General features: G+C 44.5%; 1 protein-coding gene across 1 annotated transcript in view; it reads right to left on the bottom strand.

Moving 5' to 3' along the window:
• Window positions 1–19,347, bottom strand: part of LOC126253687 (intraflagellar transport protein 172 homolog) — a 305,113-nt gene that overhangs the window by 111,608 nt on the left and 174,158 nt on the right. Inside the window, exon 19 of the mRNA XM_049955213.1 lies at window positions 7,170–7,352. Coding sequence (XP_049811170.1) covers window positions 7,170–7,352 — 183 coding nt within the window. The remainder of the gene's footprint in view (window positions 1–7,169; window positions 7,353–19,347) is intronic.

Raw genomic sequence — 19,347 nt, 5'->3', positions numbered from 1 at the left:
CGCAAATGATTAGCTTTTCAGAGCATTCACACAAGGTCGGCGCCGGTGGCGACACCTACAACGTGCTGACATGAGGAAAGTTTGCATCGGATTTCTCATACACAAACAGCAGTTGACCGGCGTTGCCCGGTGAAACATTGTTTTCATGCCTCGTGTAAGGAGGAGAAATGTGTACCATAACGATCTGACTTTGATAAAGGTCGGATTGTAGCCTATTGCGATTGCAGTTTATCATATCGCGACATTGCTGCTTGCGTTGGTCGAGATCCATCTAATCTGCATGGCTGTAACAGATCGTGCAGCCACGTCTCGATCCCTGAGTCAACAGATGGGGATGTTTGCAAGGCAACAACCATCTGCACGAACAGTTCGACGACACTTGCAGCAGCATGGACTATCAGCTCAGAGACCATGGCTGCAGTCACCCTTGACACTGCATCACAGACAGGAGCACCTGCGATGGTGTACTCAACGACGAACATGGGTGCACAAATGGCAAAACGTCATTTTTTCGTATGAATCCAGGTTCTGTTTACAGCATCATGATGGTCGCATCCGTGTTTGGCGACATCGCGGTGAACGCACATTGGAAGCGTGTATTCGTCATCGTCATACTGGAATATCACCCAGTGTGATGGTATGGGGTGCCCCACTGGTTACATGTCTTGGTCACCTCTTGTTCGCATTGACGGCACTTTGAACAGTGGAAGTTACATTTCAGACGTGTTACGATCCGTGGCTCTACCCTTCATTCGATCCCTGCGAAACCCTACATTTCAGGAGGATAATGCACAACCGCATGTTGCAGGTCCTGTATGGGCCTTTCTGAATACAGAAAATGTTCGACTGCTGCCCTGGCCAGCACATTCTCCAGATCTCTCACCAATTGAAAATGTCTGGTTAATGGTGGCCGAGCAACTGGCTCGTCACAAGACACCAGTCACTACTCTTGATGAACTGTGGTATCGTGTTGAAGCTGCATGGGCAGCTGTACCTGTACACGCCATCCAAGCTCTGTTTGACTCAATGCCCAGGCGTATCAAGGCCGTTATTACGGCCAGAGGTGGTTGTTCTGGGTACTGATTTCTCAGGATGTATGCGCCAAAATTGTATGAAAGTGTAAACACGTGTCAGTTCAGGTATAATATATTTGTCCAATGAATACCCGTTTATCATCTGCATTTCTTCTTGGTGTAGTAATTTTAATGGCCAGTAGTGTATTATCAGTACAAACTATGTCTACTGACACCAACATAGTCCACCAGATTGGTGGAATTTACTTTGTGATTTCTGTTGTAAAATAAGGTTTCCAAATAAATTCATAGAAAACAGGTTTGTATGAACCTCATGACTTACTCTGTTGATCACAGGAAATCATTACCTGGAGCCACCTGTCTAGTGGAGGTGTAGCTTAGTAGAATTTTCTGTGTCTGCATCTATGACAGAGACAATGTGGCTTGTGTACCATGATCAGCCTATCGACATGCTTTGAAGAGTCATTTAAAGTTTAGACCATGTGTATATTGTCACTTCATGGTAAGAAAGATTCTCAGCACACGAAATTATCCACTTAACTGGTGTACACCTCAGCAACTTCATTCCAACATTCTACCACTATCATGAAAGAAATACTGAAGATCTGCTTAATAATGGTCATCCACAATTAACATCAGCTGAAGATAGCCGGCTACAAATTATGGCCTGAAGGTATCCCAAGAATAGTGTAACAACTGCACTCTCGCTTTTTGGAGATTAGTGTTAAATATCCCACCTTCAATAATGAGATCATTAGAGACAGAGAACAACCTCAGATTAGGGAAGAATGGAGAAGGAAAGCGGCTATGCCCTTTGGAAGGAACCATTCCGGCATTTGCATTAAGTGATTTAGGGAAATTATGGAAAATCTATATCAGTATGGCTGGACACAAAATTGAACTGTCATCCTCCTGAATGCATCACTGCACTCTCCTGCTCAGTTCTGCCTTTTCTGGAGGCAATTGGAAAGGCCATGTTAACTCAGGCAATACACAACCATTTCTGCATGATCAATTTGCCCCCCTAGGTATCTGATACAAAAAACAGTACAAATTTGCCAGTGCAATGGAGCATGAAGAAGGTAGGCTAAGGAATTTCTAGAATAGAACCTAGACCAATGGTGTCAGTTTTTCTTCACCAACAAGTGCGGGATTTGTCTGACATCTGACAAGCATCAAGGTGGTCAGGTGACAATGCATATCTGAGACATGTAGTTCCATGGGTTTAGCGTAAAAGTGAGTCATTCATGTTTCAGGCCAGTTGAACATCACTCATCAGTATCAATAGTAATTTTGGCCTTGTCCAGTACTGGGACAGGATCCAGATGAAGAGTCAATATTTCAGCAGTCGTAACAGACAATAATGCACAACCACATCTCTCCCACTTTGAAAATACTTTCTTCCAAGAGACAGGAGTTAACTAAATGGATGGCTTGCACAGTCTGTTGATATGAACTCAAATGAGCATGACTGAGACCACTCGAAACTAATGATGTGTCACCAAAGAAATCCTCCTCATATGCCAGATAATACCACAAGGGCACCGTTGAAAAGTAGGATGGCCTTGAGCAGCTAAATCTCGACCACCTAGTGGACAGCAGGGCAAGAAGGACCAAACACTGTTAAGGTGTGTGTCCACTAACAAGGAAATTTCCTCACGTCTTTTACATGAAAACAATGCCAGCATGTCGACCTCCACAAGTTTCGCCAACTTCCAGAGGTAGCTTCCACAAGTTAGAGGAAACAGTTTCTTGCATCTTGCTACAAGTACTTGCTGAACTTGCCAGTTGCTGGAAGCTTTTCTCAAATGTGCAGAAGTTTTGTGTATTCTACATTAGCACAAAAATGTAGTGTTGAAAAGGAGAATGGCAGAAAAATTGGCCACAACAAATGTTATCATTGGAACACCTAAACATATAGAACTGGCCACTGCAGCCAAAGAAGTGCAAAACGTATTTACTGATCACTTTGTTTCACCAAAAGGGAATGCGTAATGGTAGTACACATGCCTTCAAATTTCAGTTGATTTTTTAATGTTAAGAGAAACATATGCATTATATTTGCCAAAAAAAGTAATAAATACTGTTTGTAAAAATCGAAGAGTAATTGAAGGGTCAGATTTAGTGATAAAGGTACAGTTTGCTGCATTTTTGTATCCTGTTTTTAAATATTTGACTGTAAAATAGAAAAAAGATCATCAAACACCACACTTCACCCCAGTAGCATTCAAATGAATATTCAGATATTATGCAGTGTGCTCCCTGTGGTTATTGACACCTCAGTGGATCATGGCAGTGGTCCTAGAAGACTGTCACCACAATGTGGATAATGCAGATGAAAGTGAATTGAATTCTGAATTTAATTTTATTTGATCCTGTAGGAATAAGAGTTCATAAAAACTAAAACAGCCTTTGGTTGCTAAGTTCTTTATTTGATTCAGTTACGGGTTTTGATCATTATAATCATCATCAGATTCATCTAAAAGAGAAATACCAATTTATTCGTGCACATGAAATGGTCGGTTCGTCATTCATTGGCCCGCTGCCAATGACTGCAGAGTTGCACTGCCATACATTATTGAACTTGTAGTGGGGATGAGATGGTTGGTTTGTCTTATTTAGCACTAAGGTTCACAACATGTCTAATTTAAATCATTCTTCTTTTCTGTGAAAGCTGTTATTGTGCTTTTGCATTTCTATGGCCTCTCTGTGCATATTACCACAGTAATGACTAGGTCTTGCTATAGCCACAGTGGCAGAGAAATTAATTTGGTGGTTTCCTGGTTCCAGTGCATGAAGAAACCATTCCATGGCAAGCATTCCCAGAATGAGGATGAGGGGATTTTCAAGGTGGTAGGTTCCCTGAACACCCAAAATGCAGAATCTACAAACAAGGTCTCTGCCCAGTCAACCATCATTTAAAAAAATGTCATATAGAAGGGTGAATATGTAGAGGAGAATTTACACCACCATCAAGTTTCATGGTTGCAGCTCCCATCTCTGAGGTGATAACTAAAACTTTATGACTATCTGTCATAAGAGCCAGGAAGGTACATGGTAATAATATCTATTGAAGATATAAATAAAATCACAAGCAGTGACTCTGCTGCGGTGGTTTCAGATGATTCAGTAAACCTTTTGAACAAAACCACTATACGTCCTCCACAATATATTCCTACATCAAGTACAGCAAAGACATTGCAGCTACACACTGGCCATGAGGCTGTTGATGGCCATAATATAAGGCTTTTGAGACTGCATTTTGGGGAACCTGTAAAATAAGCCAAAAATTATTCAGATTAGAGAAAAAGACAAATTGATTATTGATGAGAATAGACCAAAGACCACTGTCCAAGCACCTTTTCAGAGAAGAAAAAATTCTATCATACCCCTACACTTATACAGTGTGTTTCACAATTCATGTTACAAACATCTGAAAGTTGTAGAGGGGACTTAATAGATCAAGTTTCACATAGGAAGCCACATGCAGAAACAGTCTGTTTCCATGTTACAAAGGCAAAAATATGTACAGATTTCACTCCTACTTACTGTGATATTACAACAGCTGTTCAATATGTTGATCACCAAGTTCAGTGCACACAGTGTATCTGTGCAGTAAGTTCGCATAAACTATGTCCAGTATGCATGGTGAATGGTTCATCACTTCTGCCACAGCCATGATCCATTCAACCAGATCTTCCTCTGACTGAACTGGGGTCTTGTAAACAAGATTCTTCATGTGGCCCCACAAGCGAAAGTCCAAAGGGCTTGAATCTGGGGATCTTGGTGGCCAAGCATGTGGTCTACCTTGATCAATCCATCTGTCCCTGTAGACTACGTTCAGATGGTTTCGCACACAAACTGCAGCAAAATGTACTGCTGCACCATCATGCTGAAACCACAATTCTTGTTGACTGTCCAATAGCACATCTTACAAAAACTCCATTAGCAAATGTAGCAGGAATGTCCAGTAACTGGCACCCGTTATGTGGGAAGAAGGATGCATGGCTCAATCACACGACCATCGAAAATAACTCCCCAGACATTGATAACGAAGGTGAGCTGAAATCTTCATGTACACATGGCTTTGGGGTTTTCTTGATCCCAAATCTGGCTCTTTTGAGAATTCATAGTACCTTCCCTGTTGAAATGCACTTCATCGATGAACAAAATTCGCCTTGGAAACTGAGGAAAATTCACACAATGGTGTAAAGATCATTTACACAAGTTGAGATGTGGCACAAAATATGCTGGAGGCATAATGTGTGCTTTCTGAGGGTGACATGGGTGGAGCTGCTGTCCACGCAGAACATGCACTTTCCTGCAGCCATTGTTCTACTCTGGCAAACACGGGATGAGATGGAGTCAAACAATTTGGAAAGTTCTTGTGGTACAGATGTTAATCCTCTCTTCCACAATGGTGAGCTTCACTGAAAATTAACAACATTTCAGTGTGCTCTGCAAATATGTACTCAGGTGTCCTGTTACTGCAGTACTAGTCACTGTAATGTCAAGCGATGCATCACCACAAAGTATGAAAACAAGACAGATGGAAACAGAGGATATCAGATGACATCACGTCATCATACCATTCACAAATGTGGGTAGCCTACCATAAAAGGTAGCGCATAATTGAGTAGCTTTTGTTTTCCTTGTAAGATGGAAACAACCCGTTTCTGGACATGGGTTTCTGTATAAAACTTGATCAACTAAGTCCGCTCTACAAGCTCTACAAGTGTGCAACATGAATTGTGAAACATACAATATATCAGAAAAAAATAATTATTACAAATGAAAATCTGAACTGTAGTTATCCTTGTATTTCCTGTAAAGAATATGTGTACAACTACTGTACAAGAAAAAACAACTGATCTACAAGTGAAGCAGACAATTTCAGTACTAGAATGAGATTTTCACTCTGCAGCAGAGTCTGATATGAAACTTCCTGGCAGATTAAAACTGTGTGTCGGACCGAGACTCGAACTCGGGACCTTTGCCTTTCGCGGGCTAAGCCATGCCACCGCAATATCCTTTCTTTCAGGAGTGCTAGTTCTGCAAGGTTTGCAGGAGAGCTTCTGTTAAGTTTGGAAGGTAGGAGACGAGGTACTGCCAGAAGTAAAGCTGTGAGGACGGGGCGTGAGTCGTGCTTGGGTAGCTCAGCTGGTAGAGCACTTGCCCGCGAAAGACAAAGGTCCCGAGTTCGAGTCTCGGACCGGCACACAGTTTTAATCTGCCAGGAAGTTTCATATCAGCGCACACCCTGCTGCAGAGTGAAAATCTCATTCTGGAAACATCCCCCAGGCTGTGGCTAAGCCATGTTTCCGCAATATCATTTCTTTCAGGAGTGCTAGTTCTGCAAAGTTTGCAGGAGAGCTTCTGTTAAGCTTGGAAGGTAGGAGACGAGGTACTGGCAGAAGTAAAGCTGTGAGGACGGGGCGTGAGTCGTGCTTGGGCAGCTCAGTCGGTAGAGCACTTGCCCGCGAAAGGCAAAGGTCCGGAGTTCGAGTCTCCGTTCGGCACACAGTTTTAATCTGCAAGGAACTTTAATTTCATTACTATTTCAAAAATGTACACTCCATCCTACCATTAAACTTTATAAAGCATTATAATGTACAAGGGCAGATACAAATCATCAGTACAGGAGTGTCTTGTTGAGCACTTGTTCCCTACTGTGAGGGAGAATCTAGACAAGAAATACGTAAGACTCGTTAATGTTATTTTGTAAAATGTGATCAATACTGCAATGCTATTTCTTATTGAAAAAATTGTGTTTTGAGTATGAAATGCTTATGGGCAGGTCCAATGTCTACCGTACACAGAACAGTACTAAAGTTATAAGATCATCAAATAAATAAACCATGGCATGCTGCAGCTTCATCCCCTGAATTAAACTTCAATGGCTGGCAGTAGTTAGTGTCATGTGGTCACCATACTGATCTTCTGATCTTTCAATTATTACTGTAATCCTGAGAGCTCCCCTCCCCTGCCCCACAAATAAAAAACCCACAATAGCAGGATTAGAGCCTGGGTCCTCCACCTTATACTCATCCATGAAAGCAGGCATTTATGCATTTTGTATTAGCTAGTATAAATTCTTACAAACAAAATAAAAATCTAATTAAATGAAGCACATACCCGAAAAGCATCATCCCACATTCCAGCATTACGATACATGTTAACAGCGCTCTTCCATTCTCCTGCAGATATGTAGTGTTGTTCAGAACTTTTAAAGGCACCCTCACCCTCAAGCTGCTGTGCCAAATGCAGGTGCGTGGTTTGCACAAGGTCAGGATGATGCTGTGTGACTAAACGCATCATCTAAAACATGGAAGATAATCAGTCTTTAAGTGATAATGTTCTTAGACGCTACAAGACAGCAAAACAATAAAATAGTCCATAAAACAGCTGCACCCTCTCTCTCTTTCTCTCTCACTCTCAAGCGCGCGCGCGCACACACACACACACACACACACACACACACATATTTTACAAACGATTGTTGGTGCTTGTTTCTTCCGCCCAATCAGACAGCAGCATTTAAGCATGAGGAAAGTATTTTGTATTCTTGAATGTCATCAACATCAGACCATCACCATAGTCCAATGTCATTTTGAGGGAACAAATCTCTCTAGCCCTAAGGAATTAACTACAAAAGGCAGGAGGGAACTGAACGTATCTCATATCACATTATGTCAGTGAGTTATAAAGGCACCTGAAGGTACATCCATATCATTCACACCTGTGTCATGCTCTAACAGGTAATGACGAAAACCTATGTTCAAATTTTAGCATTGCTCTGCAAGAATGTCTGGAAAGAGAACAATTTTCATGGCAGACTTGTGTTCAGGAATGAAGCAACTTTTCATATGAACAGAAAGGTCATTTAAACAAAACACTTTTTCACACAAATATACTAAAGGTATGATAGCAATAAATTGCCCATTATAATTTGGACATAATTAAAATATTAGCTGAAATTATTATCATAAAATATAACACAGCATAATGTTACATAGATATTGTAATGTATTCTGAAATCTTATTATTATTGCATAAGACTCTTTATAATTTATGGTGATCCTTGATGTGCATAACTTTTTCTAAAATTGTAACTTTTAATTGTAAGTCTATTAATACTGTACTTTCAGTAATGTAAAATACATCTGATTATTTTAAAGTTATTTAAGATGGTGTGGCAGTGACCATGGGAGGGAGTCTGTGCGCAGCTATGGATGCACCAGTCTTTGTGAGTCTAAACTGTACCAGGCAGTATAATATAAATATCGATGTAAACTTTCCTATTGGTTTTGACAATACAGTCAAAGTTAAAAGCAAACACACCAATTACATTATTCAGTAGTTCTCACATGCAAGAACAGTGCCTAGTTATAAGCAGTTGTTATTGCAGTGAAGTAAAATTGATGAGTTACTACCTTACAACAATGTATTAAATTCAAACCTGAATCCAGTTTAAAAGGAATGTTAAAGACTAGCCACATTTCCCCACTGTGCTGCCAATGAACTGAAGTCTGCCACATGCCTTACCTTTGACTGAGCCTTTGTGATCATTCTGTTTCATATCCCTACAAATCGCTATGCTCACATATTTGTAGGAGTCACCTGATTACAACTATGACTCATTTACAGTGTGGTCACAGGATACTACTTTTTCTTTTTTCCCATCATTTGGAGAAAGACATATTACATTTGTAATTTTTTAATATAAGCTACCAATCTTTTGAAAACCCTTGAAATCTCATAAAGATCTGACTTAGTATTTGTGCTGCTCTTCCCGGATAGTACTTCAATAAATACAACTGCACCATCTGTAAAAAGTTGAGGTTACTAATAACACTGCTGCTGGGACATTAATATACAATATAAACAACTAAGGTTCCAACACACTTCCCTAGGGCATGCCTGAAGTTACTTCTACGTATCTTGATGACTGTCCTTCCAAGAGAGCAACGTATCAAGGAAATCTCAATCCAGTCACAAATTTTGTATGATATCCCATATAATCATGCTTTTGTTAACAATCATTGGTTTGGTACCAAATCAAATGTTTATTGGAAATCAAGAAATACTGCATCCACTTAATTACCTTGTCCATGGCTTTCACGAGCATGGGAATATTATGAAAAGGATAGATTACTACTCACCATATAGCGGAGATGCTGAGTCATAGAGAGGCACAACAAAAAGACTGTCAAACCAGTAAGCCTTCATTGGAATCAGACAACACACACACACACACACACACACACACACACAGTCCTTGAGTGCCGAAGACAGACTCTGAGTCTGCCCTTGGCAGCCAGAGATTGTGGTTGCGTGTGTGTTGTTGCTATGGCAGGAGTCATTCTGTTTGGGATACCTCATTATATTTTAGCTCTGAATATGTTTTAGGATTCTACACCAGGTGGATGTCTATGAGATGGGATGGTTTTCAATATGTTCACAAAATTTCATTTCTTATCTGTTTCAAGTGGATTTCGCGAGATCAAAATAAGGCAGTACAATCCTCCTCTATTGACACAGAGTTGTGCAGTGCCAGTCACCACTGAGAACTTTGCTTTTCAACCCCTTTCTATGCCCATACACGCACACACATGCGCGCACGCACACACACACACACACACACACACATATATATGCAGACGCAGACGCACATTGTCCCAGCTGACTATACTGTGCTGGCAGGGGAACAGGACAGAGTGCCGAGGAATGGTGGCTGACAGATAGTAGTGAGGCGCAGAACGTGCATGAGATAGGAATGTCTACATCTACATCTACATACATACTCCGCAATCCGCCATACAGTGCGTGGCAGAGCGTACCTCATACCACAACTAGCATCTTCTCTCTCCCTGTTCCACTCCCAAACAGAATGAGGGAAAAATGACTGCCTATATGCCTCTGTACAAGCCCTAATCTATCTTATCTTATCTTTGTGGTCTTTCCGCAAAATGTAAGTTGGCGGCAGTAAAATTGTACTGGAGTCAGCCTCAAATACTGGTTCTCTAAATGTCCTCAGTAGCGATTCACAAAAAGAACGCCTCATTTCCTCCAGAGACTCCCACCCGAGTTCCTGAAGCATTTCCGTAACACTCACGTGATGATCAAACCAACCAGTAACAAATCTAGCAGCCCGCCTCTGAACTGCTTCTATGTCCTCCCTCAATCCGACCTGATAGGGATCCCAAACACTCAAGCAGTACTCAAGAATAGGTCGTATTAGTATTATATAAATGGTCTCCTTTACAGATGAACCACATCTTCCCAAAATTCTACCAATGAACCGAAGACGACTATCCGCCTTCCCCACAACTGCCATTACATGCTTGTCCCACTTCATATCGCTCTGCAATGTGACGCACAAATATTTAATCGACGTGCCTGTGTCAAGCGCTACACTACTAATGGAGTATTCAAATGTTATGGGATTCTTTTTCCTATTCATCTGCATTAATTTGTATTTTTTTATATTTAGAGTTAGCTGCCATTCTTTACACCAATCACAAATCCTGTCCAAGTCATCTTGTATCCTCCTACAGTCACACAAAGACGACACCTTCCCGTACACCACAGCATCATCAGCAAACAGCCGCACATTGCTATCCACCCTATCCAAAAGATCATTTACGTAGATAGAAAACAACAGCGGACCTACCACACTTCCCTGGGGCACTCCAGATGATACCCTCACCTCCGATGAACACTCAACATCGAGGACAATGCACAATGTGGCATCAATGAGCTCATTCTGGTCACAAGCAAGGGGAATAAATTGTGTACAGAGAACGATGACACAGAGGAGTGGATTGGAAGTGGGAAGACAGCACAGAGGAATTCTCCACTTCTACATCTCTGAAATAAAGCTAGGAACTCTTCTTTACATTTATGAACTTTGAGCATGCTGGAGTAGCTTGGGTCAGAATTTCTGTTACCCAATAGGTCGATAGAAACACAAACAAATACATACATACACACAAAATTCTAGCTTTCGCAACCAATGGTTGCTTCGTCAGGAAAGAGGGAAGGAGAGGGAAAGACGAAAGGATGTGGGTTTTAAGGGAGAGGGTAAGGAGTCATTCCAATCCCGGGAGCGGAAAGACTTAACTTAGAGGGAAAAAAGGACAGGTATACACTCGCACACACACACACATATCCATCCGCACATACACAGACACAAGCAGACATTTGTAAAGGCAAAGAGTTTGGGCAGAGATGTCAGTCGAGGCGGAAGTACAGAGGCAAAGATGTTGTTGAAAGACAGGTGAGGTATGAGCGGCAGCAACTTGAAATTAGCGGAGGTTGAGGCCTGGCGGATAACGAGAAGAGAGGATATACTGAAGGGCAAGTTCCCATCTCCGGAGTTCTGACAGGTTGGTGTTAGTGGGAAGTATCCAGATAACCCGGACGGTGTAACACTGTGCCAAGATGTGCTGACCGTGCACCAAGGCATGTTTAGCCACAGGGTGATCCTCATTACCAACAAACACTGTCTGCCAGTGTCCATTCATGCGAATGGACAGTTTGTTGCTGGTCATTCCCACATAGAAAGCTTCACAGTGTAGGCAGGTCAGTTGGTAAATCAAGTGGATGCTTTCACACGTGGCTCTGTGTTTGATCGTGTACACCTTCCGGGTTACAGGACTGGAGTAGGTGGTGGTGGGAGGGTGAATTGGACAGGTTTTACACCGGGGGCGGTTACAAGGGTAGGAGCCAGAGGGTAAGGAAGGTGGTTTGGGGATTTCATAGGGATGAACTAAGAGGTTACAAAGGTTAGGTGGACGGCGGAAAGACACTCTTGGTGGAGTGGGGAGGATTTCATGAAGGATGGATCTCATTTCAGGGCAGGATTTGAGGAAGTCGTATCACTGCTGGAGAGTCACATTCAGAGTCTGATGCAGTCCCAAAAAGTATCCTGTCACAACTGGGGCACTTTTGTGTTTCTTCTGTGGGAGGTTCTGGGTTTGAGGGGATGAGGAAGTGGCTCGGGTTATTTGCTTCTGTACCAGGTCGGGAGGGTAGTTGCGGGATGTGAAAGCTGTTTTCAGGTTGTTGGTGTAATGGTTCAGGGATTCTGGACTGGAGCAGATTCGTTTGCCACGAAGACCTAGGCTGTAGGGAAGGGACCGTTTGATGTGGAATGGGTGGCTGCTGTCATAATGGAGGTACTGTTCCTTGTTGGTGGGTTTGATGTGGACGGACGTGTGAAGCTGGCCATTGGACAGATGGAGGTCAACATCAAGGAAAGTGGCATGGGATTTGGAGTAAGACCAGGTGAATCTGATGGAACCAAAGGAGTTGAGGTTAGAGAGGAAATTCTGGAGTTCTTCTTCACTGTGAGTCCAGATCATGAAGATGTCATCAATAAATCTGTACCAAACTTTGGGTTGGCAGGCCTGGGTAACCAAGAAGGCTTCCTCTAAGCGACCCATGAATAGGTTGGCATACGAGGGGGCCATCCTGGTACCCATGGCTGTTCCCTTTAATTGTTGGTATGTCTGGCCTTCAAAAGTGAAGAAGTTGTGGGTCAGGATGAAGCTGGCTAAGGTAATGAGGAAAGAGGTTTTAGGTAGGGTGGCAGGTGATCGGCGTGAAAGGAAGTGCTCCATCGCAGCGAGGCCCTGGACGTGCGGAATATTTGTGTACAAGGAAGTGGCATCAATGGTTACAAGGATGGTTTCCGGGGGTAATAGATTGGGTAAGGATTCCAGGCGTTCGAGAAAGTGGTTGGTGTCTTTGATGAAGGATGGGTGACTGCATGTAATGGGTTGAAGGTGTTGATCTACGTAGGCAGAGATACGTTCTGTGGGGGCTTGGTAACCAGCTACAATGTGGCGGCCGGGATGATTGGATTTGTGAATTTTAGGAAGAAGGTAGAAGGTAGAGGTGTGGGGTGTCGGTGGGGTCAGGAGGTTAGGTGAAAGGTTTTGTAGGGGGCCTAAAGTTCTGAGGATTCCTTGAAGCTCCGCCTGGACATCAGGAATGGGATTACCTTGGCAAACTTTGTATGTGGTGTTGTCTGAAAGCTGACACAGTCCCTCAGCCACATACTCCCGACGATCAAGTACCACAGTCGTGGAACCCTTGTCCGCCGGAAGAATGACGATGGATCGGTCAGCCTTCAGATCATGGATAGCTTGGGCTTCAGCAGTGGTGATGTTGGGAGTAGGATTAAGGTTTTTTAAGTAGGATTGAGAAGCAAGGCTGGAAGTCAGAAATTCCTGGAAGGTTTGGAGAGGGTGATTTTGAGGAAGAGGAGGTGGGTCCCGCTGTGACGGAGGACGGAACTCTTCCAGGCAGGGTTCAATTTGGATAGTGTCTTTCGGAGTTCGATGCCAGCACTTTTGTTTGGTAAGTCTCATCATCTTTGTTTTTAGATATATTTTTCCCACGTGGAATGTTTCACTCTATTATATTCATATCATTAATTTGAACCCAACAATTACGTTTGTTATTGTCACTGTTGCGTTTTGAAATCTTTTCTGTCATCTTTCGTCTCCCACATGCACACCGGCTGTTCAGAGCATCCTCCCACAGGCCAACCGCAAATTAGAACAGCATGCCACCCTCCACCTCAAAAAACTATCCAATCTCCAGGTTTCCCACCTCCAGAAAGGCACCTTTCACAACCTTTCCAGCAAACCTCAACCTCCTCTCATTGCACACAAACCCAGTCTCTCCCATCTACTCAATCTCCCACTTCCAGCTCCACTCCCTCCAAAACCTAAAAATTCCAATCAACGCAATCTGGAACCACAACACCCCAATTCAGTAGTTAACCTTTCCTCCAAACCTCTCTCCCAATCCGAAACCTCTGTCATATCCAAAGGCTTCACCTTCAGCCCCACTCCCAGATTCAACCAAACAGCCCTCGTCAAAGATTTACTGTGCTACACTCGTACTCTCTGCTGGAAATATCACTTTGCCACGAAGAAAAATGATCCTAATCCTACTCCTAATGATCGAACTCCCCAAGACACTATCCAGATTGAACCCTGCCTGGAAGAGTTCCGTCCTCCGTCACAGCGGGACCCACCTCCTCTTCCTCAAAATCACCCTCTCCAAACCTTCCAGGAATTTCTGACTTCCAGCCTTGCCTCTCAATCCTTCTTAAAAAACCTTAATCTTACTCCCAACATCACCACTGCTGAAACCCAAGCTATCCGTGATCTGAAGGCTGACCGATCCATCGTCATTCTTCCGGCGGACAAGGGTTCCACGACCGTGGTACTTGATCGTCGGGAGTATGTGGCTGAGGGACTGCGTCAGCTTTCAGACAACACCACATACAAAGTTTGCCAAGGTAATCCCATTCCTGATGTCCAGGCGGAGCTTCAAGGAATCCTCAGAACTTTAGGTCCCCTACAAAACTTTTCACTTGACTCCATCAACCTCCTGACCCCACCGACACCCCGCACCTCTACCTTCTTCCTAAAATTCACAAACCCAATCATCCCGGCCACCCCATTGTAGCTGGTTACCAAGCCCCCACGGAACGTATCTCTGCCTACGTAGATCAACACCTTCAACCCATTACATGCAGTCTCCCATTCTTCATCAAAGACACCAACCACTTTCTCGAATCCCTGGAATCCTTACCCAATCTATTACCCCCGGAAACCATCCTTGTAACCATTGATGCCACTTCCTTATACACAAATATTCCGCACGTCCAGGGCCTCGCTGCGATGGAGCACTTCCTTTCACGCCGATCACCTGCCACCCTACCTAAAACGTCTTTCCTCATTACCTTAGCCAGCTTCATCCAGATCCACAACTTCTTCACTTTTGAAGGTCAGACATACCAACAATTAAAGGGAACAGCCATGGGTACCAGGATGGTCTCCTCGTACGCCAACCTATTCATGGATCGCTTAGAGGAAGCCTTCTTGGTTACCCAGGCCTGCCAACCCAAAGTTTGGTACAGATTTATTGATGACATCTTCATGATCTGGACTCACAGTGAAGAAGAACTCCAGAATTTCCTCTCCAACCTCAACTCCTTTGGTTCCATCAGATTCACCTGGTCCTACTCCAAATCCCATGCCACTTTCTTTGACGAAGACCTCCATCTGTCCAACGGCCAGCTTCACACGTCCGTCCACATCAAACCCAACAACAAGCAACAGTACCTCCATTATGACAGCTGCCACCCATTCCACATCAAACGGTCCCTTCCCTACAGCCTAGGTCTTCGTGGCAAACGAATCTGCTCCAGTCCGGAATCCCTGAACCATTACACCAACAACCTGAAAACAGCTTTCGCATCCCGCAACTACCCTCCCGACCTGGTACAGAAGCAAATAACCAGAGCCACTTCCTCATCCCCAGAACCTCCCACAGAAGAACCACAAAAGTGCCCCATTTGTGACAGGATACTTTCCGGGACTGGATCAGACTCTGAATGTGGCTCTCCAGCAGGGATACGACTTCCTCAAATCCTGCCCTGAAATTAGATCCATCCTTCATGAAATCCTCCCCACTCCACCAAGAGTGTCTTTCCGCCGTCCACCTAACCTTCGTAACCTCTTAGTTCATCCCTATGAAATCCCCAAACCATCTTCCCTACCCTCTGGCTCCTACCCTTGTAACCGCCCCCGGTGTAAAACCTGTCCCATGCACCCTCCCACCACCACCTACTCCAGTCCTGTAACCCGGAAGGTGTACACGATCAAACGCAGAGCCACGTGTGAAAGCACCCACGTGATTTACCAACTGACCTGCCTACATTGTGACGCACTCTATGTGGGAATGACCAGCAACAAACTGTCCATTCGCATGAATGGACACAGGCAGACAGTGTTTGTTGGTAATGAGGATCACCCTGTGGTTAAACATGCCTCGGTGCATGGCCAGCAAATCTTGGCACAGTGTTACACCGTCCGGGTTATCTGGATACTTCCCACTAACACCAACCTGTCAGAACTCCGGAGATGGGAACTTGCCCTTCAGTATATCCTCTCTTCTCGTTATCCGCCAGGCCTCAACCTCCGCTAATTTCAAGTTGCTGCCGCTCATACCTCACCTGTCTTTCAACAACATCTTTGCCTCTTTACTTCTGCCTCGACTGACATCTCTGCCCAAACTCTTTGCCTTTACAAATGTCTGCTTGTGTCTGTGTATGTGCGGATGGATATGTGTGTGTGTGTGTGTGTGTGTGTGCGAGTGTATACCCGTCCTTTTTTCCCCCTAAGGTAAGTCTTTCCGCTCCCGGGATTGGAATGACTCCTTACCCTCTCCCTTAAAACCCACATCATTTCGTCTTTCCCTCTCCTTCCCTCTTTCCTGATGAAGCAACCATTGGTTGCGAAAGCTAGAATTTTGTGTGTATGTATGTATTTGTTTGTGTTTCTATCGACCTGCTAGCGCTTTCGTATGGCATATATATACATACAAAGATGATGTGACTTACCAAATGAAAGTGCTGGCAGGTCGACAGACACACAAACAAACACAAACATACACACAAAATTCAAGCTTTCGCAACAAACTGTTGCCTCATCAGGAAAGAGGGAAGGAGAGGGAAAGACGAAAGGATGTGGGTTTTAAGGGAGAGGGTAAGGAGTCATTCCAATCCAGTGAGCGGAACGACTTACCTTAGGGGGAAAAAAGGACGGGTATACACTCGCACACACACACATATCCATCCGCACATACACAGACACAAGCAGACATTTGTAAAGGCAAAGAGTTTGGGCAGAGATGTCAGTCGAGGCGGAAGTACAGAGGCAAAGATGTTGTTGAATGACAGGTGAGGTATGAGTGGCGGCAACTGGAAATTAGCGGAGATTGGGGCCAGGTGGATAACAGGAATAGAGGATATACTGAAGGGCAAGTTCCCATCTCCGGAGTTCGGATAGGTTGGTGTTGGTGGGAAGTATCCAGATAACCCGAACAGTGTAACACTGTGCCAAGATGTGCTGGCCGTGCACCAAGGCATGTTTAGCCACAGGGTGATCCTCATTACCAACAAACACTGTCTGCCTGTGTCCATTCATGCGAATGGACAGTTTGTTGCTGGTCATTCCCACATAGAGTGCGTCACAATGTAGGCAGGTCAGTTGGTAAATCACGTGGGTGCTTTCACACGTGGCTCTGCGTTTGATCGTGTACACCTTCCGGGTTACAAGACTGGAGTAGGTGGTGGTGAGAGGGTGAATTGGACAGGTTTTACACCGGGGGCGGTTACAAGGGTAGGAGCCAGAGGGTAGGGAAGGTGGTTTGGGGATTTCATAGGGATGAACTAAGAGGTTACGAAGGTTAGGTGGACGGCGGAAAGACACTCTTGGTGGAGTGGGGTGGATTTCATGAAGGATGGATCTCATTTCAGGGCAGGATTTGAGGAAGTCGTATCCCTGCTGGAGAGCCACATTCAGAGTCTGATCCAGTCCCGGAAAGTATCCTGTCACAAATGGGGCACTTTTGTGGTTCTTCTGTGGGAGGTTCCGGGGATGAGGAAGTGGCTCTGGTTATTTGGTTCTGTACCAGGTCGGGAGGGTAGTTGCGGGATGTGAAAGCTGTTTTCAGGTTGTTGGTGTAATGGTTCAGGGATTCCGGCCTGGAGCAGATTCGTTTGCCATGAAGACCTAGGCTGTAGGGAAGGGACCGTTTGATGTGGAATGGGTGGTAGCTGTCATAATGGAGGTACTGTTCCTTGTTGGTGGGTTTGATGTGGACGGACGTGTGAAGCTGGCCATTGGACAGACGGAGATCAACGTCAAGGAAAGTGGCATGGGATTTGGAGTAGGACCAGGTGAATCTGATGGAACCAAAGGAGTTGAGGTTGGAGAGGAAATTCTGGAGTTCTTCTTCACTGTGAGTCCAGATCATGAAGATGTCATCAATAAATCTTTACCAAACTTTGGGTTGGCAGGCCGGGGTAACCAAGAAGGCTTCCTCTAAGCGACCCATGAATAGGTTGGCGTACGAGGAGGCCATCCTGGTACCCATGGCTGCTCCCTTTAATTGTTGGTATGTCTGGTCTTCAAAAGTGAAGAAGTTGTGGGTCAGGATGAAGCTGGTTAAGGTAATGAGGAAAGAGGTTTTAGGTAGGGTGGCAGGTGATCGGCGTGAAAGGAAGTGCTCCATCGCAGCGAGGCCTTGGACGTGTGGAATATTTGTGTATAAGGAAGTGGCATCAATGGTTACAAGGATGGTTTCCGGGGGTAACAGATTGGGTAAGGATTCCAGGCATTCGAGAAAGTGGTTGGTGTCTTTGATGAAGAATGGGAGACTGCATGTAACGGGTTGAAGGTGTTGATCTACGTAGGCAGAGATACGTTCTGTCGGGGCTTGATAACCAGCTACAATGGGGCAGCCGGGATGATTGGATTTGTGAATTTTAGGAAGAAGGTAGAAGGTAGGGGTGCGGGGTATCGGTGGGGTCAGGAGGTTGATGTCACCCTCACAACAACCCCACAACGACCCCATTAAGTTTAATTTACATTCCCTCCACAAACATGCCTTCGCCCTAGCCATATTACACTCCCATATTTTATTTTCTCAGGCTTGTCTGACATTTGGCATTACCCCCAACGGCCTCACACTTAGAAAGTTCCCATCTCTGGCTGCAACCCTTCTTTCCATCAGTCCCTATACCAGTTCCAAACTGAACAATCCATTGCCCTCACCCACTAATCCTCCACCTACACATCAACTCAGCCAATGAACACACCCGTCAACTCCTATCCTTAATAAAAGCCCTCAATCTTTCCTCTCCCACATCCACACCGGCTGTTCAGAGCCTACAGGCCAACCGCAAATTAGAACAGCGTGCCACCTTCCACCTCAAAAAACTATCCAATGACCAGGTTTCCCACCTCCGGAAAGGCACCCTTCACATCCTTTCCAACAAACCTCAACCTCCTCTCATTGCACACAAACCCAGTCTCTCCCATCTACTCAATCTCCCACTTCCAGCTCCACTCCCTCCAAAACCTAAAAATTCCAATCAACACAATCTGGAACCACAACACCCTAATTCAGTAGTTAACCTTTCCTCCAAACCTGTCTCCAAATCCGAAACCTCTGTCCTATCCAAAGGCCTCACCTTCAGCCCCACTCCCAGATTCAACAAAAGAGCCTTCGTCAAAGATTTACTGTCCTACACTCGTACTCTTTGCTGGAAATATCACTTTGCCACGAAGAAAAATGATTCTAATCCTACTCCTAATGATCCTACTTCCCAAGACACTATCCAGATTGAACCCTGCCTGGAAGAGTTCCATACTCCGTCACAGCGGGACCCACCTCCTCTTCCTCAAAATCACCCTCTCCAAACCTACCAGGAATTTCTGAC

The sequence above is a fragment of the Schistocerca nitens genome, chromosome 4 (genome assembly GCF_023898315.1).
Source record: "Schistocerca nitens isolate TAMUIC-IGC-003100 chromosome 4, iqSchNite1.1, whole genome shotgun sequence".
Taxonomy (NCBI): domain Eukaryota; kingdom Metazoa; phylum Arthropoda; class Insecta; order Orthoptera; family Acrididae; genus Schistocerca; species Schistocerca nitens.
This window is presented reverse-complemented; position numbering and strand designations above follow the sequence as displayed.